Source organism: Trachypithecus francoisi, unplaced genomic scaffold (genome assembly GCF_009764315.1).
Source record: "Trachypithecus francoisi isolate TF-2019V2 unplaced genomic scaffold, Tfra_2.0 Lachesis_group20, whole genome shotgun sequence".
Taxonomy (NCBI): Eukaryota; Metazoa; Chordata; class Mammalia; order Primates; family Cercopithecidae; genus Trachypithecus; species Trachypithecus francoisi.
The window spans coordinates 41,277,938-41,300,827 of NW_022681466.1; the positions used below are offsets into that span (position 1 = coordinate 41,277,938).

At 37.3% G+C, this 22,890-nt stretch overlaps 1 protein-coding gene across 12 annotated transcripts in view; it reads left to right on the forward strand.

The window, feature by feature from the left end:
• The window catches only part of CEP112 (centrosomal protein 112), a 564,728-nt gene that overhangs the window by 354,132 nt on the left and 187,706 nt on the right, over positions 1-22,890 (forward strand). The window contains exon 1 of one of the 12 annotated variants that reach the window (XM_033183922.1): positions 21,185-21,590. The exons of the other annotated variants lie outside the window; for them this stretch is intronic. Within the exon in view, the coding sequence (XP_033039813.1) occupies positions 21,429-21,590 (162 nt within the window). The 5' untranslated portion in view covers positions 21,185-21,428. Of the gene's footprint in view, positions 1-21,184; positions 21,591-22,890 lie in introns of those variants that run through there. 12 annotated transcript variants of the gene reach the window in all.

Sequence of the window (22,890 nt, forward strand, 5' to 3'; positions counted from 1 at the left end):
CTGAACTGAGTTAAGAACATGTGGAGTTTGAAGTGACACTCCACTTTCCCTTGCTGTTGACAGAATGCTTCTGGATATCCCAAGAGCAGGCAGGATTGGAGACAAACAGCTGTGGGAATCACCCACAGAGAAGGCCCGGCCTGTGGCCTTGTGAGTGAGTGGGACTGTTAAAGCAAGGGGGAAAGAGGAGGGGGAGGGAGGGAGAGCAAGGGCAACTGTGAAGGAAGAACTTCGGGGTACAACTCCGTTTGAGGGGTCAGGGAGGAAACAGTCAAAGAAGGGTCACGAAGGTAGAAGGGACGTGAGAAGAATGCATTTTTATGGAAATAGAGGAAAAGACTATTTGGAAAGGGGGATTGTCAAGAATGTGACCCAAACTCGGGAAGGGTGGGGGTTGAAGGAAGGTCACTGGATGTGAAACCACGAAGTCATTGATGGTCTTGGACAGTGCGCTGAAAATGATCATGTGCCCAGAAACAGGGTTACAAAAGATAAGTCTGAGAGTGGAAGTGAGGGAACTTTCTGTTGTTTGGGAAAATACGATGCTGAAAGGAAGATGCAGTTCCAAAGAGCAGCAGGAGTGAAAGAGAATATATTTGGAGGCTGAACATGTGTTGAGCATTTTGCAGTACATACGAAGGGACTAATGGAGAGGAACAGCTTGGTGACGTGAAGAATCAGAGATCATGGATGGCTTGTGATCTGTGAGGTGGTGCAGGTGGGAATGGCATCCCAGCACAGACCCAGCACAGGCCCACCTCGGCCCATGGCTACAAGGCTGCAAGGGTCCATTTGTCTTTTCCCAGAATGTGCAACACTCTCCCCTGCCTCTAGGTCTTTGCAGCTGCTGTCATCCTCTGCCAGAATACTTCTCCACATGATGTTTTCAATGGCCAACCTCCTTGTCATCATTCTACACTCCTCAGAGCATCCTTCCCTGACCTTTTCATCCAAAGTCTAGCCTACCTATGCCACCTATTTTTGTCCCATTGTCTTCATAGCTCATAGCATTACCTGAAATCATCCTTTTATTTGTTCGCTTGTTTATTTCCTCCCACCCACTAGAACACAAGCTCTGTTAGCAGGACCTTGTTGAGCTTGTTTACTTCTGTACCACCAGTGCCTAGAAAACCCAGCTCGGGGCAGGTGCCCTTCGGGTATGTATTACATGAATGAGTGACAGGAGGCATGACTTTCACCAAGGGAGGAAGGAAGACAAAGATTGGTAAAGATACAGAGAAGCTCTCTGACAAGACTTGAAAGGACCTTGTAGCTAATAGCATCTGTATTCTTAGTGAAGAATCAGAGTAATCTGCTTAGGTGAAGAGTTTCAAGAAAAGCGAAACAGGCTTCCAGCGGAACAGTGGAATGCCTTGGAAAGGAAGAAGATGTAAGGGAATTTGTTCCTATAGAATTGGAGTTCTACAGGTAGAGGAGGGAGCATGGGTATCCTGTATCTGGAAGAATGGAATGCTCCTGGATTGAAGTGAGAACACAGGGGATCCCAGAAGGTAGAAAGGAGGTTTAAGGACAGTCCTTTTAGCTGACATGGATGGAGGTACTGAGATGAACCAGAATGGAGGGACTTATTGACAAAAAGGGAGAGTCTGGGGGAAAGGGAAGACTCTCTTTTACATAGGATAGTGTTTAGTGCGATGAGTTCAGTTTTTGTCCAGTTGGTGGACTTCACCAACCTCAGAGTCCATGTGATGAAATCTAAATGCTATGCTCACATCAAGAGTAATTTGTATTTCCAATTGATTGATATTTTTACATAAATAGTCAAAGGAGTTTAGCATTTCCAAATGCAGTGAACACCTGGACTCTGAATTCCCTGAAAGCAGGAAATATTTGTTTCTAATGCCCCAGGAGCTTTCATGGTGACTTACACAAAGTAAGCACTCATTAAATGTTAAGTGAGTGAATAAAAGAATGATAATTGAGGCGGGCGGATCACGAGGTCAGGAGATCGAGACCATCCCTGTTAACACGGTGAAACCCCATCTCTACTAAAAAATACAAAACATTAGCCAGGTGTGGTGGTGGGCGCCTGTAGTTCCAGCTACTTGGGAGGCTGAGGCAGGAGAATGGCGTGAACCCAGGAAGCGGAGCTGGCAGTGAGCTGAGATCACCACTGAACTGAACTGTAGCCTGGGCAACAGAGCGAGACTCCATCTCAAAAAGAAAAAAACAACAAGAATGATAATCTACGGAGAAATTCAAGAATAGCCTCTGTGCCTGGTCATGTGAATAAACTGTTACTGATTTATCCACATTTGATTTCAACTCATTATAAATACTTTAGGTAGGGTATGATTCTTGTATTCAAATACTCATTTATATGTTATTTTAGTGTTTTGATTTCCTTCGTATCACTTAATAAGTTGAAAACACAGCATTAATCTTTATTCAGACATAGTTTGCATTTTTCTACACAAAGTTTTTAAAATTTGAGTTTTTACTGTAAGAGTTTGAATTAAAACTAACAAGCTGCTAAGTCTGTTGTGAGTCTGTTGTGTCATTCTGCCAGTTACTTGAACTCTTCTCACTATATCTTTTTAAAAGTTTGATGTTTTTATCGTGTTTAAATAAATAGGAAATTTAAAATATTTGCCAGCAGTTTAAAACCCAGTCAAGAATTCAGAGGTTTAGAAGTTCATTTTCTCTCGTTGAGTATAAAATTGAGGTTCAAAGAGGAGAGGACAGTAACACCAGAATAATAAATAATCTCAATGTAACATTCTATATGGGTCTGTGTTGTTTCAGTAGCGCTTACAATGTTAAGGTTATAAAAGAATTCCTAAGTCCAGATCCTACCTGAGTTTCTGTCAGCAGCAATTTAGACCCAGATGATATCTTCAATGATTTTGAGTGAAGAGAAAAATGACATATCTCCACAGGGCCAAAATGCTTCCAATACAGAATCCAAGAGAGTAAAGGATTGACATTTGCAAAGTGAAAGCTTTTTTTGTGGCCTTTTAAAATCTTTCCAAACCGAATTGAAACAAAGCCCATAAAATATGAACTTTTAAAAAATTAAAGAACATTACTAAGTGATGATAGTGGGTAATTTTCAGAAGATTGATTAAAACTTTGGTATCTAAATTGGACCATTATTTTAGAAACCTATTCAGCTATTTTAAAAATAACCTTCCTTGAAATAGAGGATATTTTAGAAAATAAGGAAGTGGAGAAAGGTGTAAAAGTCCCGATTCCTACCACCACCCAGCTATAATAGTAATAATTTAATGTATATGTAAAATAGCCATACTAACTTAGCTGCCCAAGAGCATAGTAATTAAACAATTCAATCTCTTGCTTTTTAAAGTATTATACTAAGAATATTCCAATGTCATTTGAAATTATTTGAAAATATTATTTTCATTGTTTCATGATATCCTGTTTTATGGATGTAACAACATATATATATATATATATATATTGAGACGGAGTTTCACTCTTGTTGCCCAGGCTGGAATGCAATGGCGCAATCTCAGCTCACCACAACCTCCGCCTCCCAGGTTCAAGTGATTTTCCTGCCTCAGCCTCCCGAGTAGCTAGGATTAGAGGCATGTGCCACCATACCCGGCTAATTTTGTATTTTAGTAGAGACAGGTTTTCTCCATGTTGATCAGGCTGGCCTTGAACTCCTGACCTCAAGTGATCCACCCCGCCTTGGCCTTCCAAAGTTCTGGGATGACAGGCGTGAGCCACCTCATCTGGCCTTTGATAAAACATAATTTTTTTTTTTTTGAGACGGAGTCTTGCTCTGTCGCCAGGCTGGAGTGCAGTGTCGCAATCTTGGCTCACTGCAACCTCTGCCTCTCGGGTTCAAGCGAGTCCCCTGCCTCAGCCTTCCTAGTAGCTGGGACTACAGGCACGTGCCACCATGCCTGGCTAATTTTTTGTATTTTAGTAGAGACAGGGTTTCATCATGTTGGCCAGGATGGTCTTGATCTCCTGACCTCGTGATCCGCCTGTCTCGACCTCCTCAAGGGCTGGGATTACAGGCGTGAGCCACTGCGCCCAGCCAGATATAATTAATTGTGTTATTTCTTTATTTTAGAACATTTAGTTTTGTGGGGGTTTGTTTGTTTGTTTGTTGAGATAGAGTCTTGCTCTGTTGTCCATGATGGAGTGCAGTGGCCTGATCCCGGCTCACTACAACCTCTGGCTTGTGCGTTCAAGCGAGTCTCCTGCCTCAGCCTCCCGAGTAACTGGGACTACAGGCAAGTGCCACCACATCTAGCTAATTTTTGTATCTTTAGTAGGGACAAGGTTTCACCATGTTGGCCAGGCTGGTCTCGAACTCCTGACCTCAGGTGATCCTCCCACCTTGACCTCCTAAAAGTGCTGTGATTATAGGCGTGAGCCACTGCACCCAACCAAACATTTAGATTTTTTTTTAATTGTTTAATGTGGAGATTGTCATCATTATACATAAACTTCTGTTAACATTTTCAATTTCAATTTTTTTAGGTTGAAATCCTAGTAGAATTAACAGGTCAAATTGCATTTCAGAAAGTTTATACTAATGTATATTTACTTCAGTAGAGTATCTACTTAGTCTGTAGATTTATTAGTAGTTTTACCTAATTTGTAGTACATGTTTGTGAACAACAGTTGTTTTAATTTGTATTTTTAAGTGTGAGAGATTGAACATTTACAGTGGATTTACCTGTTACTTATTTATATTTCATTTTCTGGAAATTGCCTGTTCATGTCTTTTGCCAGTTTTTCTTCTTTTAGGGTCCTACTGTTTTTCTCATCAGCTCATCTAATAAGCTCCTTTTATATTAGAATGATAAAACCCTTAAAAAACCCTTATCTTTGTGGCAGATATCTTTGGCATTTGCCTTTTATGATTTAATTTTATGATACACAAACATTTTATTTAAATTTAGTCTAATCTGTTCATCTTTTCCTTTGTAAATTCTCCACTATAAATAGTTGTTTTCAGCTTCATGTTTTGATATTTATAAATATACCAGCACATCAAACGTTTTCTACAACGTACTCTACTCAGTAAAAAGCTCTTAGCATTTTGACATAGCATTTACCAGCTTGGGTTCCTGGTCTCTAATTTTAAGTGGTGTCTGAAGGATTATACTGGAATTCTGCCAGCCTGAAATCATGAAAAGGCTTTGAGCAACAATTCAGCATCTTTTTCAAATTTAAGAAAAGCTCCATATGGCATAATTATTCAAAGTTAAGGCCATAGAAACTACTTAAACCTTTAAAATTTATAATTAAAGGATTAATATTAACTTATGAAGACATTGTCATTTCGGCTTAAGATGGATTTCCAACCTCAATTTTGTTCTTTTTACTTTCATCTTTTCCATGACTTTTTCCTTTGCTGAAAAATGTGGAGTTTTATATCCTTAAACTTTAAATTAAATGTTATCCTCAGGTTAGCATTATAAAATTGATTGGCCAACAATATCCTGTATATTTTTTATTATGTTCCACAAATATTGGTGAACTTAAAGTCAGCATTTTCCTCTGGATATATAAGCTATAGCCTGGTATAATAGATAATGGCACCTCTAAATATAACAATAATTTAATTTACCAAGTAAAAAAATACACAAATAACTTGGAAGACTTAGGATGTGTACATAATCCGAATGTGATGAATTTGTGTTCATTTATATTAAGGTTTATATTAATGTGCTTTTGAATGACCTAAATTGTAAAGTTTTCTTGAACATGACAGGGGTTATAATCTTGTCTTATACAAAAACTAAGCCTTTTTATAGAATAATTTTTTTATTTCAACTTTCATTTTAGATTCAGGAGGTACATGTGCAGGTTTGTTACATGGATATAGTGTGTGATGCTGAGGTTTGGAGTACTGTTGTAGGATAAGTATTTAAAGAAATAAAAAATAGCCAAAAAAACTTAAAAAATAATAATTGGCATGATTAAAAAGAAAAACTAAGACTTTTGTTGTTATTTTGACAAAATACACAAATCAAGCCAAATCAAATATTTTAAACATATTTATGTATCTCCTATGTAACAAGAAGAAATTGATGTTCCTTACACCCTTTTTTACATGAGCCCCAGCTCTCCTACTTTATGTCATTTGTATGTGAGGCACTCGTATCACAGTGAGTCCACTAAACAAATATTAGAATAATATCTGGATCATTTGTTTATTAACAAAAAATGCAGGGGTACCTATCATCATTAATGCTTGAATATTTACATGTTCAAAAGTCTATCATCCTTATCTGAGAGGGACTACAAAGCTCAATGTCATGTGGAGTCATGGATGTAGGTAGAAATAGACTGCTCCCTTCTGAATGACTTTCACAGTTTCCCAACGAAGTTTTCCCCCTTTCTCTCTCTGCCTTCTGCTGCACATTAAAGAGCACTTTATTTTCTGGCAATCCAGTAGAGCAAATCAATAGCTTAACTTCAAAGTCTAGTTATCTGAAGCTAGCAAACTATGTTTTACTTGGAGAAAATTAAAAGAGAGTATATTTTATGTTAAGGTTATTTGAAAATAAAACCTAGAGTTACAAATAATTGGTTTAAAGTAGGCATTTAAAAATTACAAGATTAATCCTCCTTTGTTCTTCTGTAGCCTAATTTTTAGTATTCTAATAGAAGCATTAAAAAATTGGAGTTCTGTATTCCTCAGAGGTGTTTGGTTTTGTCTTTTGGGATGCCCTGTGATGAAAAAATTTCTATTTAGAATAAATGAAAATGCCTTAGGTCAATACAGCAAAAGATAGTGACTCGACTTGGGAAGTTATTGAAAGTAGAAGAGCTTATTTGCTATCATCAAAGTTTTATATTTAAATGGAGAGAAGTGGGAGTGAGTAAAATAAGCAGATATTTGTGCCTTAAGTCTGTGTGTGTGTGGTGTGTGTGTGTGTGTGTGTGTATGTGCATGCACATACAGTTTAGGTCTGGGGAGTTTTTTTTGGTTTGTTTTTTGTTGTGTGTATGTTTGTTTAAGATTAGTACTGATAATTATGCAAACCTTTAAAACATTTATATTGATATTTAAGAATTGTATGTATCAGATATATGTGAAATTTTTATACATTCTTGCAATGTGTTGTGATCAAATCAGGGTAATTAGGATAGCCAACACCTCAAACATTTATCATTTCTTTGTGTTAAGAAGATTTCAAATCTTTTTTTCTAGCTATTTTGAAATGTTCAATAAATTATTAACTATAGGCACCCCACTGTGCTATCGAACACTAGAATTTCTTCCTTACGTTTAACTGTATTTTTGTATTCATTAACCAACCTCTCTTTATGCCTTCTCCTCTTTTCCCTTCCCAGCCTCTGGTAACTATCATTCTCCTCTCACCTTCATGAGATCCACTTTTTTAGCTCCCACATACGAATGAGAACATGCAATATTTGTCTTTCTGTGCCTGGCTTATTTCACTTAACATGATATCTAATTCTATCCATGTTGCTGAAAATGGCAGAATTTCATTCTTTTTATAGCTAATACTCTGGTGTGTATATATCGCACATTTTCTTTATCTACCCCTTTGCTGATGTACACTTATGTTGTTTCCATATCTTTGGTATTGTGAATAATGCTGCAATAAACATGGGAGTGCAGATCTCTCTTTGGTATACTAATTTCCTTTCTTTTGGGTATATATTCAGCAGTGGAATTGCTGGGTTATATGCTAGATCTAATTTTAGTTTTTTGAGGAAACTTTATGCTGTTTTCCATAGTGACTATACTAATTTGTATTCCGACAAACAGTGTATTAGTGTTCCCCTTTCTCCACATCCGCATAAGCGTTTGTTTTTTATCTTTTTGATAATAGCAATTTTAAGTGGATGAGATATCCTTTCATTGTTGCTTTGGTTTACATTTCTCTGATGATTAGTGATATGGAGCATTTTTTTCACATGCCCTGTTGGCAATTTGTATGTCTTCTTTTGAAAAATGTCTGTTCAGATCATTTGCCAATTTTTAAATTGGATTATTTGTTTTTTGCTGTTGATTTCCTTATATAATCTGTTGTCAGATGGATAGGTTGCCAATATGTTCTCTGATTTCTTTTTACTCTTGATTGTTTTCTTTGCTGTGTAGAAAGTCAGTACTAATGTATATTTACTTCAATATTTTTCAAGATTTTTACCTTGATATAATCCCATTTTTCTGCTTTTGCTTTGGTTGCTTGTGCTTTTGAAGTCTTACAAAAAAAAAAAAAAAACTTTGCCTAGACCAATATTTTCTTCAAGTAGTTTCATACTCTCAGGTCATACATTTAAGTCTTTAATCCATTTTGACTTGATTTTTTTATATGATGAGAGATAGGGGCCTGGTTTCATTCTTCTGCATAAGGATATCCAATTTTCCCAGTACTGTTTATGAAGGGACTGTCCTTTCTCCAAAATATGTTCTTGACACCTTTGTCAAAAATGAGTTAGCTGTAAAGATGTGTTGGCTTTTCTATTGTGTTCCATTGGCCAATGTGTATATTTCTCTACCATTACCATGCTGTTTTGGTTATGATAGCTTTGCAGTATATTTTGAAGCCTGGTAGTGCAATTCCTCCAGCTTTATAATTTTTGCACAAGATCACTATGGCTATTTGGGGTCTTTTGTGGTTCCATACAAATTTTAGAATTGTTTTTTGTATTTCTCTGAAGAATCTCATTGGTATTTTGATACAGATTGCAATCAATCTGTAGATTTTTATGGGTAGTGTGGGCATTTTATCATTGGTAATTCTTCCAATCCATGAGCATGGAGTGTCTTTCCATTTTTGTGTTCTCTTTAATTTCTTTGATCAGTGTTTTAAGTTTTCAGTGTAGAAACTTTTACTACTTTTGGTAAAATGTATTCCTAGATTTTTTTATAGCTACTGTAAATAGGATTGCTTTCTTGATTTTTTTTTCATGATTGTTCACTGTTGGTGCATAGAATTGCTACTGATTTTTGCATGTTGATTTTATGTCCTGCAACCTTACTGAATTTGTTTGGTGGTTCTAACATTATTTTGGTGGAGTCTTTAGGTTTTTCTTAATATGGGATCATATTGTCTGTGAATAAGGATAATTTGACTTCTTCCTTTCTAATTTGGATGCCTCTTATTTTTTTCTCTTGCCTAATTGCTCTGACTAGGACTCCCAATACTATCTATGTTGAATAGAAATGGTGAAAGTGAGCATCCTTGTTTTATTTCAGATTTTAGAGGAAAGACTTTCAATTTTTCCCTTTTCACTATGATGTTAGCTCTGGGTTTGTCCTATATGGCCTTTACTGTTTTGAGAAGTGTTTCTACTATACACAGTTTGTTGAGAGGTTTTTTTTTTTTTTTAATTATAAAGGGATGTTGAATTTTATTGAATGATTTTTCAGCATCGATTGAAGTGACTATATGGTTTTTGTTCTTGGTTTCATTAATGTGGTGTATTATTGATGTATTTATGTTGAATCATCCTTGCATCCCCAGGATAAATCCCACTTGGTCATGATGAATGATCTTTTTAATGTGTTGCTGAATTCAGTTTGCTACTATGCTCCTGAGGATTTTTACATCTATGTTCATGAGGGATATGAACTTCTAATTTTCTTTGTGTGTGTGTATGTGTGTGTCCTTGTTGGGTTTTAGTATCAGGTTAATGCTGGCCTTGTAGAATAAGTTTGGAAGTATTCTCTCCTCTTCCTTTTTTTGTTGACTTTGAGTAGAATTGATATTAGTTCTTTTTCAAATGTTTGGTGGAATTCAGCAGTGAAGCCCTAAGGTCCTGGGTTTTTCTTTGATGAAAGATTTTATTACTGCTTCAATCTCATTACGCATTACTGGTCTGTTCTGTTTTTCTATTTCTTCATAGTTGAATTTTGGTATGTTGCATGTTCTCAGAAGTTTATCCATTTCTTCTGTTAATAGGCTTTACATTTTGTTGGTGTGTAGATGTTTATAATAGACTTTACTGGATCCTTTGTTTTTCTGTGGTGTCAATTTTAGTGTCTCCCTTTTTATCTCTGGTTTTATTTATTTGGGTCTCTTCTCTTTTTTCTTACGTAGTCTAGCTAAAGGTTTGTCAGTTTTGCTTATCTTTTTTAAAAACAACTTTTTGTTTTGTTGACTTTTCTTTTTTTGGTTTCAATTTCAGTTATTTTTGTTCTAATCTATAATTTCATTTCTTCTACAAATCTGGGGTTTGGTTTGTTCTACCTTTTATATTTCCTAGAAGTGTAGTGTTAGATTGTTTATTTGATGTCTTTCTGCTTTTCTGATGTAGACATTTATTGTTATAAACTTTCCTCTTTGAACTGATTTTCCTGCATCTCATAGGTTTTAATGTGTTGTATTTTTATTTTCATTTGTCTCAATAAATTTTAACATTTCTCTTTGAATTTCTTCATTGATCCATTTCTTATCAAGGGGTCTGCTGTTTGATATCCATGAATTTATACAGTTTCCAACATCCTTTCTGTTATTAATAGCTAGTTTTATTCTATTGTGATCAGAAAAGATACTTGATATGATTTTGATTTTTAAAAATTTGTTAAGACTTGTTTTGTGACCTAATATTTGGTCTATACTGGAGACTATTCCATGTGCTGTTGAGGAAATGTTCTGTAAATGTCTGCACTAGTTGGGTGGAAAATTCTGTAAATGTCTGTTAGGTCCATTTGGTCTAGAGGACAGTTTACCTCGAATATTTCTTTGCTGATTTTCTGTCTGGATCATGTGTCCATTCTGAAAGTGGAATGTTGAAGTCTACTACTATTATTGTATTGCAGTCAGTCTCTCCCTTTTGGTCTGTTAAATTTTGTTTTTTATGTATGGGTGCTATAGTGTTGGGTGCAGGTATATTTACAATTATTATATTATCTTTCTGTATTGATTTCTCTGTTATATAGCATTCTTTGTCTTTTTACAGTTCTTTACTTAAAGTCAATATAATCTAATATAAGTGTAACTATTCCTGCTCTTTTATGGTTTCCATTTGCATGAGATATCATTTTCTATCTCTTTACTTTCAGTCTGTGCGTGTCTTTATAGGTGAAGTGAGTTTCTTGAAGACAGCATATCATTGAATCTTGTTTTCTTTTAAATCCATTTAGGCATTCTGTGTCTTTTAATTGGAGAATTTAACCCATTTGCATTCAAAGTTTTTGGTAGGAAAGAGTTTACTGCTGCCATTTTCTTACTTGTGTTCTGATTGTTTTGTAAATCCTTTCTTCCTTCTTTACTGTCTTCCTTTGTGGTTAAGTGATTTTCTTTGGTAGTATGTTTTGATTCTATGCTATTTGTAGTGTATCTATTGATTCTGTGCTATTTTTAGTGTATTTATTTTGCTTTGTGGCTACCATGAGGCTTACAAAAACATCTTTTAGTTATAAGAGGTTATTTTAAACTGATAGTGACTTAACTTTGAACACAACCAAAAGAAAAATAACAAAAAAAAACTACACTTTAACACCATCCTCTTCACCACGTTTTGACTCTTTGATGCTTCAATTTACATCTTCTTATATTGCGTGTCTCTTAGCCAGTTATTGTAGTTATTATTTTTAAATAGTTTTGTGTTTTAGTCTGCATGCTCAAGACATAAGTGGTTTAATTGCTTCTGTTCCAGTATTAGACTATTCTGAATGTGTCTGTTTTCTTGTTTTTCCAAGTCAGTTTAATGTCTTTAGATGTTTTCTTGTTACATGTTAGTATTCATCTCTCTCTTGCAGGTTGAAAAACTCCCTTTAGCATTTTGTGTAAGACAGGTCTGGTGTTGATGAATAACCCCAGCTTTGATTTGTCTGGGAAAATCTTTATCTCTCCTTCATTTCTGAAGAATAGCTAAGTTGAGTATGTATTCTTTTTTTTTTTTTTTTTTGAGGCGGAGTTTGGCTCTGTCTCCCAGGCTGGAGTGCTGTGGCCCGATCTCGGCTCAGTGCAAGCTCCGCCTCCTGGGTTCACGCCATTCTTCTGCCTCAGCCTCCCGAGTAGCTGGGACTACAGGCGCCCGCCACCACGCCCAGCTAATTTTTTGTATTTTTAGTAGAGATGGGGTTTCACCATGTTAGCCAGGATAGTCTCGATCTCCTGACCTCGTGATCCACCCACCTCGGCCTCCCAAAGTGCCGGGATTACAAGCGTGAGCCACCACGCCTGGCCGAGTATGTATTCTTAATTGCCAGTTGCTCCTTTCCCCCACCCAACCCCCAAATTTGGAATACAGCATCCTACTCTCTTCTGGCCTTCAGGGTTTTTGTCGAGAAATCCATTGAAAGCCATATTGGGGCTCCAGTGAATATGATATGTGCCTTTTCTCTTGCTACTTTAAGTATTCTTTTTTTGTCTTTCATTTTTACTAATTTGATTATTGTGTGCCTTGGGGATTTCCCCTTTGGGTTAAATTTGATTGATTACTTCTTCCTGTGCCTGGATGATATAATTTTTCTTGGGATTTGGGAAATTTTCAGTCATCATTTTTTAAAAATATGCTTTGTGGACCTTTTTCTGTCTTGGGAATTTCTGTTATGTGGAGATTCATTTACTTGATGATGTCTTGTAAGTCTTCTTTTAAATTTTATTTTAGGTTTGGGGGTACATGTGAAGGTTTGTTGCATTGGTAACATCAATTTAGCCACTACTTACAAGTGAGAACTTGTGGTCTTTGGTTTTCTGTTCCTGTTAGTTTTCTAAGGATAATATACTCCAGCTCCATCCATGTTCCTGTAAAAGATATGACCTCATTCTTTTATGGCTGCATAGTATTCCATGGTATATATGTACCTCATTGTCTTTATCCAGTTTGTCACTGATGAACATTTAGGTGATCCATGTCTTTGCTATTGTGAATAGTGCTGCAGTGAACATTCATGTACATGTGTCTTTATGGTAGAATGATTTATACTCCTCTGGGTATACACCTGGTAATGGGTTTTCTGGGTTGAGTGGTAGTTCTGTTTTCAGGTCTTTGAGGAATAGCCATACTGCTTTCCACAATGGTTGAACTAACTTACACTCCCACTGATAGTGTATAAGTGTTCCATTTTCTCCACACCCTTGCCAGCATCTGTCATTTTTTGACTTTTTACTAATAGCCATTCTGATTGGTGTGAGATGGTATCTCATTGTTGTTTTAATTTACATTTTTCTAATGATCAGTGATATTGAGCTTTTTTTCCTATACTTGTTGGCCACATGTATGTCTTCTTTTGAGAAGTGTCTGCCCATGTCCTTTCCCACTTTTTAATGGGATTGTTTGTTTTTCTCTTGTAAATTTGTTTATGTTCCTTATAGATGCTGGATATTAGACCTTTGTCAGATGCATAGTTTGCAAATATTTTTTCCCATTCTGTAGGTTGTGTGTTTACTCTGTTGATAGTTTCTTTTGCTGTGCAGAAGCTCTTAAGTTTCATTAGAGCCCATTTGTCAACTTGTTTTTGTTGTGATTGCTTTTGGTGTCTTTGTCATGAAATCTTTGCCTGTTCCTATGTCCAGGATGGTATTGCTTAGATTGTCTTCCAGCATTTTTATAGTTTTAGGTTTTACATTTAAGTCTTTAATTATTCTTGAGTTGATTTTTGTTTATAGTGTAAGGAAGGGATTCAGCTTCAGTCTTATGCATACAGCTAGCCAGTTATCCCAATACCATTCATTGAATAGGGAATCTTTTCCCTGTCACTTATTTTTGTCATCTTTGTCAAAGATCAAGTGGTTGTAAATGTGTAGCCTTATTTCTGGGCTTTCTATACTGTTTCATTGGTCTATGTGTCTGTTTTTGTACCAGTACCAGGCTGTTTTGGTTAATATAGCTCTGTAGTATACTTTGAAGTTGAGTAAGGTGATTCTTCCAGCTTTGTTCTCTTTACTTAGGATTGCTTGGGCTGTTCAGGCTCTGTTTGGTTTCATATGAATTTTGAAATAGTTTTTTCTAATTGTGTGAAAAATGTCATTGGCAGTTTGGTAGGTATAGCGTTGAATCTATAAATTGCTTTGGCCATTTTAGTGATACTGATTCTTCCAGTCCATGAGCATGGGATGTTTTTCCATTTGTTTGTGTCTTCTCTGATTTCTTTGAGCAGTGTTTTATAATTCTCATTGTAGAGACTTTTCACCTCCGTGGTTAGCTGTATTCCTAGGTATATTATGTCTTTTATTCTTTTTGTGGCAATTGTGAATGGATTGCTTTCTGGTTTGCTCTTGGCTTGACTGTTGTTGGTATATAGGAATACTAGTGATTTTTGTACATTGATTTTGCATCCTAAAACTTTGCTGAAGTTTTTTATCAGCTGAAGGAGCTTTGGGGCTGAAACTATAGGATTTTCTAGATATAGAATCATGTCTACAAACAGAAAGTTTGACTTCTGCTTTTCTTATTTGGATGTCCTTTATTTCTGTCTCTTGCCTGATTGCTCTGGCTAGGACTTCCAATACTATGGTGAATAGGAGTGGTGAGAGGGAATTCTTGTCTTTTTTTGGTTTTCAAGGGAAATGCTTCCAGCTTTTACCCATTCAGCATAATGGTGGTAGGTTTGTTAAAGATGGCTCTTATTTTGAGGTATGTTCCTTTAATGCCTGGTTTATTTAGAGTTTTTAACATGAAGGGGTGTTGAATTTTACTGAAAGCCTTTTTTTTTTTTTTTTTTTTGCATCTACTGAGATAATCATGTGGTTTTTGTCTTTAGTTCTGTTTATGTGATGAATCACATTCATTGATTTGTGTATGTTGAACCAACCTTGCATTCTGGGGATGAAGTCTACTTGATCGTGGTGGATTAGCTTTTTGATGTGCTGCTGGATTCAGTTTGCCAGTATTTTGTTGAGGATTTTTGCAACAATGTCCATCAAGTGCATTGGCCTGAAGTTTTCTTTTCTTTCTTTTTTTTTTTTTTTGTCTGTTCCAGGTTTTGGTATCAGGATGGTTTTGGCCTCATAGAATGAGTTGGGGAGGAGTCTCTCCTCCTCAATTTTTTGGAATAGTTTCAGTAGGAATGGTAGCAGCTCTTCTTTGTATATCTGGTAGAATTTGGCTGTCAATCCGTCAGGTCCTGGAGTTTTTTTGTTTGTTAGGCTATTTATTACTGATTCAATTTTGGAGTTTGTTATTGGTCTGTTCATGAAATAAATTTCTTCCTGGTTAAGTCTTGGCAGGATGTATGTGTCCAGGAATTGATTCATCTCTTCTAGGTGTTCTAGTTTGTATGCATAGGGGTGTCCATAGGAGTTTCTGATGGTTATTTTTATTTCTGTGGGCTCAGTGGTAACATTCCCTTAGTCATTTCTAATCGTGCTTATTTGGATCTTCTCTCTTTCTTCTTTATTAGTCTAGCTAGTGGCCTATCTATCTTATTAGTTTGTTTGTTTTTCAAAAAACAAATTCCTGAATTCATTGATCTTTTGAATGGCTTTTTGTGTCTCAGTTTCCTTCATTTCAGCTCTCGTTTTGGTTATTTTTTCTCTTCTGCTAGCTTTGAGGTTGATTTGTTCTTGCTTCTCTAAGCCTTTCTGTTGTAATGTTAGGTTGTTGATTTGAGATCTTTCCAACTTTTTGATGTGGACATTTAGTGCTCTGTATAATTTCCCCCTTAACACTGCCTTAGCTATGTCCCAGAGATTCTGGTATGTTGTATCTTTGCTTTCATTAGTTTCAAAGAACTTCTTGATTTCTGCCTTAATTTCATTATTTACCCAAAAGTCATTCAGGAGCATGTTGTTTAATTTCCATGTAATTACATGATTTTGAGTGATATTCTTAGTCTTGCCTTCTATTTTTATTACACTGTGGCACAACAGTGTGTTTAGTATGATTTCCTTTCTTTTGCCTTTGCCAAGGATTGTTTTTGGTCCAATTATGTCATCAATTTTAGAGTATGTTCTGTGTGGCAAGGAGATGAATATATATTCTGTTGTTTTCCCTATAAATCTTGTAAGCTTTCTTCACTCATTTTCTTTATCCTCTTGCCTTCTGTGAGTAATTTCATATGTTCTGTCTTTAGGCTCGCTAACTCTTTCCTATGTTTTGTCAAGTCTGCTGTTGAAACTTTCAATAGAGTTTTTCAGTTCTATTATTGTATTATCTTTTCTTATATTTCTATTTGGTTTTTTATTTATTTCAATTTCCTTGTCAAATTTCTCACTTTGTTCCTGATTGTTTTCCAAATTTCTTTTAGTTTTCTATCCATATTTGCTTGTGATTTTCTGAAATTCTTTAAAAATATTATTCTAAATTATCTGATATTTCACAGTTCGTCAACTCTTCTGAGTCTATTGTTAGTTTCTTTTGGTGGTGTCATATTCCCCTGAGTTTTCACAATCCTTGCAACTTTATGTTGATGGATGCACATTTGAGGAGACATCCACCTCCTCCAGTTTATGCACATGTTCTTTGGTGGTATCAGACTTTACTACTTAGCTTCAGAAGTTAAATGCTGGCCTGTTGTTACTTCCCATTCTGGGAAAGACTTATAGTGAGCATTGGAACTAACACTGCATTGAAACTAACTCATTGCCCTGCCATTTTGTTCTGGTGTGGGGAAGATTTATGGTGAACTCAAGAACTTAAATGCTTCTCTGAAACAAAATCACTGCCTGCCATTGTTTTCTGGTCTGGGGAAGACTTATCGTGAGCATTGGAAGTTAAACATTGCCTTTGAACTACCTTGCTGACCTGCCATTGTTTTCCAGTGTAAGGAAGGCTTAAGCAGGCACCAGAACTTAATCCCAACCTTTTAGTTGTTTCTGGGTCAGGGTAAGGCTCCATAGAGCACTTAGGGTTTGTGGAAAAATCTAGCCAGGAATTTGAGTCTTCCCACAGATTCTGCCCCCTGCAGCAATACAGCACCAACCAGTCTCTTTAATATGGCTTCCCCACTGATTGAAGTACAGAGTAGCTGCCAAGATCCATGTACTAGTTCATGTAATCAGTGCCGGCTGTTTGTCCCCAATTCACCCCAGTTGGTTTAGTATTCCTGGCATTTCCATTAGTTCCTGTGGGACAAGACCAGAATGGTCTTCATGTGAAGATTCCCAGACTTTTGAGGAGATCTAATGTCTACAACCTCTTACCCTGGAAACTGAATCTAGAGAAATTTTGTGTGAGGGATATTATGATGGCTTGTTGGAGAGGGCAGCACAGTCCAACATGAATATTTCTCTTACCAGTCATGGCTTCTCTCGATTCTGTGGGCCCAGGGAGTTTCTCTGCTTCTCCTCCAAGTTCTGGTGAACTCAGGATGGTATTCTTGTCTTTGGATAGTTTTTAGTTACATTTTTGTGACAGGAGTGATGCCAGACAATTTATTCTACCATCTTGCTAATGCCACTCCCAGTCTTTGCCTGTGTAAATCTTTTGATCCTTTCAACTTCATGGCTAAATTTGTAATAGCCTGATTGGACAGTGCATCTGTTTTTTATAACACTAAAATTAATAAAATGAAAAAATATATTTCACTAGGATCTTTATCAGTGAAGAAATGATTACAAATAAGAACAGAAATAATTACTTATGGTACTACTTTGATATGTTACCATTAATAGGGTGTGTATACATCTTGATTTGACCAAAACATTCTCACTTTTACCTGTTGTCCCAGTATCTTGTGTGACTTAGCATTTCCTGCTATCACTTTCACTGTTAAATATGTCCCAGCTTTCATGCTAAGTTATATGTGTAAGAGTACTTTTTTTTTTTTTTTTTTTTTTGAGACGGAGTCTCGCTCTGCCGCCCAGGCTAGAGTGCAGTGGCTGGATCTCGGCTCACTGCAAGCTCTACCTCCCGGGTTTATGCCATTCTCCTGCCTCAGTCTCCTGAGTAGCTGGGACTACAGGCGCCCGCCACCTCGCCCGGCTAGTTTTTTGTATTTTTTTAGTAGAGACGGGGTTTCACCCTGTTAGCCAGGATGGTCTCGATCTCCTGACCTCGTGATCCGCCCGTCTCGGCCTCCCAAAGTGCTGGGATTACAGGCTTGAGCCACCGCGCCCGGCCAAGAGTACTTTTTATGTAAAAGATGCACCTTTTCTTTTTATGTTTTTTGTACTTTAATTATAGACTATCATTGTGGTCATTATGTATATTTTAAATTCATGCTTTTTTGACAGTAGGTCATAGATAGCTAGACTGTAATTATTTTAATATTCCAAGCAGCCTTTCTGATGTTTTTTCCACATCACATCAACATTTCAAATAGCATTTTATGCACTTAGAACCAAACTTATTTTGTCTTTATTGAGAGACTCAGGGATGTTGGGATAAAGGGACAGAGCCTCTTATTTCAGACTCCCGGCTCCTATGTTTAGACTTTCTTTGAGGGGAGGACAATAGAATGAGCTGATGGGCATAAAGCTGCATAGATATATTATGGGTCTAGTACAGTGGAAGAGTTCTGGGTTGAGAGTCAGGTCTGGTTCTAACCCTTATTCATAATGAAAAAAAAAATTCTCTATGGGCCTGGTTTGCCTGATCCAGCTTTGTACAGATTAAGTAAATTAAAAATTGAAACTGTATGAGTAATTTAACTAAATTGAATACATTATGGGACATGGTAAAAAAAAAAAATAGAAAGTACATGACCACTAAAAGTGTAGTTGGCTTAAATAAACCTCTTCATTCTCACTAGTAATAAATAAAATGCTAATTAAGACATACTATTTTTTAATATATTGAAAAAGTAAATTAGTTTAAGTAATACCAAGCATCATTTTAAATTAATAATACAAAAATGCCTAGGGTGCAGTGAATAAACACTCTAAAATGCTATTGGTGGGAATATAAATTGGTACAACCTTCCTGAAAGCCTTTGGTTATCTATATTGTGAACCCTAAAAAGATCCGTATCTTTTGACCTAGTAGTCTATTCCTTAGTTAGCATAACATCAATGTCAAACTGAAAAAAAAACTCTCTAAAAACACATTAATCTCACTTTTGAATATTGTAAAAAACTAAATATTAGGCAGGAGAATCTAGTAGCACATTTGAAATACCATACATCATAATCACATGGATTTTATTCCAGGAATGCAAAGATGGTTTGATATTAGGAGCACTATTATTAATAGTATAAATCACTATACTGATAAATCAAAAAAGAAAAATTATTTGTGTTCCTTTATATGCTAGTTAGAGTAAGCCTAAGTTACTGTAAGAGGGAACCCCAAAATGCAGTGGAGAAATTAAATAAGAAAGTTTATTTCTGTTTTGCATAACAATCCAGATGTATTAGGATTGCGCAGGGCTAGGATCAGATGGTTCTTTCATGAGGTCATTTAGGAACCTAGACTGACTAGTGAGATTCCTCTGTCATCCTCAACATGCTGTCTCCATCTCTGCTTTAAAGGCTACTGTTCCGATGGACACCATTTCTTAACCAGCAGGAAGAGAGGAAAAAGGTTAGGAAGACAAATATTTCCTTGTAGGGAATTGCCATGGAAGTTGCACATATCATTCTGACATTTTACTGGAGAAAACAGTCCCAGGGCCACACCTGGGGCAGCAGGGACCTGTTTGCATGCACTGTGCTAAAAGTTGCAGGGAGACTATTTTGAAAAGATATGAAGAGCAGATACTGGGGAACAGTTAACAGACAAATGTCACACACTCATTGCTTTCAGCATTTGGTGCCTAATTTTTGTACAATGGCCCTAGGCACTTAGGATATAGCAGTGAGCAAAATCGCATATATTCCTTTCCCCTCCAAGTTCATTCTAGTAGGAGAGATACATTGTTAGCCATGAACATGCCACATAAGTAACTTACATAGATTTTTTAAAGTATCAAAGTGCTATTGAAAAGGAAATGATAGAGAAGATTCAGGGAGACTCTGGAGTACCAGGACTGGGACCATTTATATAGTGTGACCAAAGCTGGCTTCATCAAGGAGGTAACATTCAAACAAAGATGAAGGAGTCGAGTGAGGCATGTTGATATTTGGAGGAAGAAATTGCTGATAGAGGGAAGAGCTAGTGCAGACACCCTAATGCAAGAGCATGGCTGGCATGGCTAGGGGATTTAAGGAAGCCAGTGTGACAAGAACATAGTGGACAAGGGGGAGTGAGTTGGAAATGACATTAGAGGCATCCCAAGGCCTGGTCATGTAGGGCCTTTGAGGCTGTTCCAATGACTTTGACTTTAACTCTGAGTAATGAGAGAGTAAGAGGGTATTATGCCATGAAGGGACATGATCTGACTTAGGCTTTAAAAGATCATTCTAGCTTCATGAGAACAAAGGTGGGAAACCAATGAGAAGGTAATTTTGGTAATCCAGATGAGAGGAAATGTTGGTGGCTTAAACCAGAAGGGTAGCTGGGGAGGTGATCATATTCTGGATATATTTTTAAAATATACTTTAAGAGTAAATATGGTTTTCTGATGGATTTGATAGGGGGCATGAGAGCAAGAAAGTAAGCCATAGATAAGCTTAGTGTCTTAGTCAGAGTTCTCTAGAGGGACAGAACTAATAGGATAGACGTATATATGAAGGGGAGTTTATTAAGGAGTATTGACTCACAAGGTAAAGTCCCACAATGGGCCTTTGGCAAGCTGAGGAGCAGGGAAGCCAGTCCAAGTCCCTAAACCTCAAAAGTGAGGAAGCCAACAGTGCAGCCTTCAGTCTGTGGCTGAAGGCCTGAGAGCCCCTGGCAAGCCACTGGTGTAAGTCCAAGACTCCAAAAGCTAAAGAACTTGGAGTCTGATATTCAAGGGCAGGAAGCATCCAGCATGGCAGAAAGGTGAAGGCCAGAAGACTCAGAAGGTCTGCTCTTTCCACCTTCTTCTGCCTGCCTTGTTCTAGCCATGCAGGCAGCTGATTAGATGGTGCCCACCAAGATTGAGGGTTGATCTGCCTCTCCCAGTCCACTGACTCAAATGTCAATCTCCTTTGGCAACACCCTCACAGAGACACCCAGGAACAATACTTTGTATCCTTCATTCCAGTCAAGTTGATACTCAGTATTAATCTTCACACTTACACACTGGAAAACATGGAAAGAAATATGCTAGTTCATTTCTCTGTGAGATGGGATATGTGAATTTTCAATTATATTTTTCTGTATTCCTAAATGTTCTCTACTTTGCATGTTATAAGCTGAACAGTGATGCACAGAAGTCAGGCTTTCGTCATACTATTGCCTTGTCTGTAAGTCCTAGGGCATCTTTAGCCTGCTTCCTATTTTCTGCCCCTGGGAGACCAGAATCACAAAGAGGGATGTGCTGGCCCTTTAGCCCTGGCATGACATTAGCTGACACCAGAAACTGAGCAAAGCAGTGTGGTTGTGATGTCACTATCTCACCTCACCCCCACCTAAGAGATTGTGGTGGGGAATGTCAGAGACTCTAACCCTCTGGGCCCAAGTCGCCTTTCTATCAGGGGAGGGAGGCTGTGCTCTCACTACCTTCTCGTTAGAAGTTCTGCCTGCCCTATAGCTTGCACCGAGGGTTCTCATCACTGCTTCTGAGATCTTAATGGGGGTCAACGAAGATGTGGGCTTCTCTGAGTTTAGACCATCCATTTGTCAAGGAAAACCAAGCCCTGAGACTGATAGAGATGAAAGAAGAGAATGGTAATGTCCCCAAGACAGAGCAGGCAGGAAGTTTGAGGCCTCTGAGGGATATAGGAAAATCTAACCTCAAAGAGAAGAAGGTAAGAACAAGACCACCTCTGTCCTCCTGACATAAGGATCTTGCTGAAAAAATAAATCTCATTGCTGAGCTGACTTAGGCACTGGTAATATAAAAATAGCCCCTCCCCTCAAGGAGATGAATTTTGATGGGGCAGGGATGATGGAACAAACTGTGATCACATTGAACAGAAATAAGGGCCATCATCTAGATATGCTGGACTGCCTGCCCTGGGAAACGCAGGGAGGTGTCTGACATCTGGGGGCAACAGGCAGAATCCAGCAGAACTTTCTGGAAGGGGCAGATTGTGAGCTAATGGCATTTCCTCCCTTGCTCAAAAACTTACAAAGTGCTGTAGCCCAAGAAAAAATGAAGTTGCCACAGCTTCCTAGTTGTCTGGTCAAGGATTTGCATAATTTCATTTCCCCTCTGTACCTTTCCTTGTTTTTCTTTCTTACATATTTATTTTAATTAATTAATTTTAAGTTATGATAACTATGTTTTTACTGTACAGTTCAGTGGTGTTAAGTACGTTTAAATTGTTGTGCAACCATCATCACTGTCTGTCTCCAGAATTTTTCTTTTTGTAAAACTAAACCTGTGCCCACTGAACAATAACTCCCATTTTCTCTCCCCCTATGCCCTGGCAACCATCATTTACTTCCTGTCTCTATGTATTTGATGCTCTAGGGCAGGGATCCCCAGCCCCTGGGCTGCAGACCCGTACCGGTCTGTGGCCTGTTAGGAACCAGGCTGCACAGCAGGAAGTGAGCAGCTGGTGAGCTACTTCCTGATGATCTGAGGTGGAACCGTTTCATCCCAAAACCATCCTTCTACCTCCATCCTGTGGAAAAGTTGTTTTCTGTGAAACCTGTGCCAAAAAGGCTGGGGACCATTGCTCTAGGGTGCCTGCTATGAATGGAATCATATAGTAGTAGTTCTTTTATGGTTGACTTATTTCACTTAGCGTAATGTCTTCAAGTTCATCCACATTGTAGCATGTGTCAGAATTTCCTCTTAAAAATGAACAATATTCCATTGTATGTATATATCTTATCCCATTGTATGTATATATTCATCGGCCAGCGGACAGACACTTGGGTTGCTTCTACCTTTTGACTATTATGAATAATGTTTTCGTGAACATGAGTATGTAAGTATCTGTTCTAGTTTCTGCTTTTGGTTGTTTGGGGTATATACTCTGAAGTAGGAATTGGTCGATATGATAATTCTATTTTTAATTTTTCAAGGAACTGCCATACATTTTCCATAGCACCTGCATCCTTTTATATTCCCAGCAGCAGTGCCATCATTGCTAACAC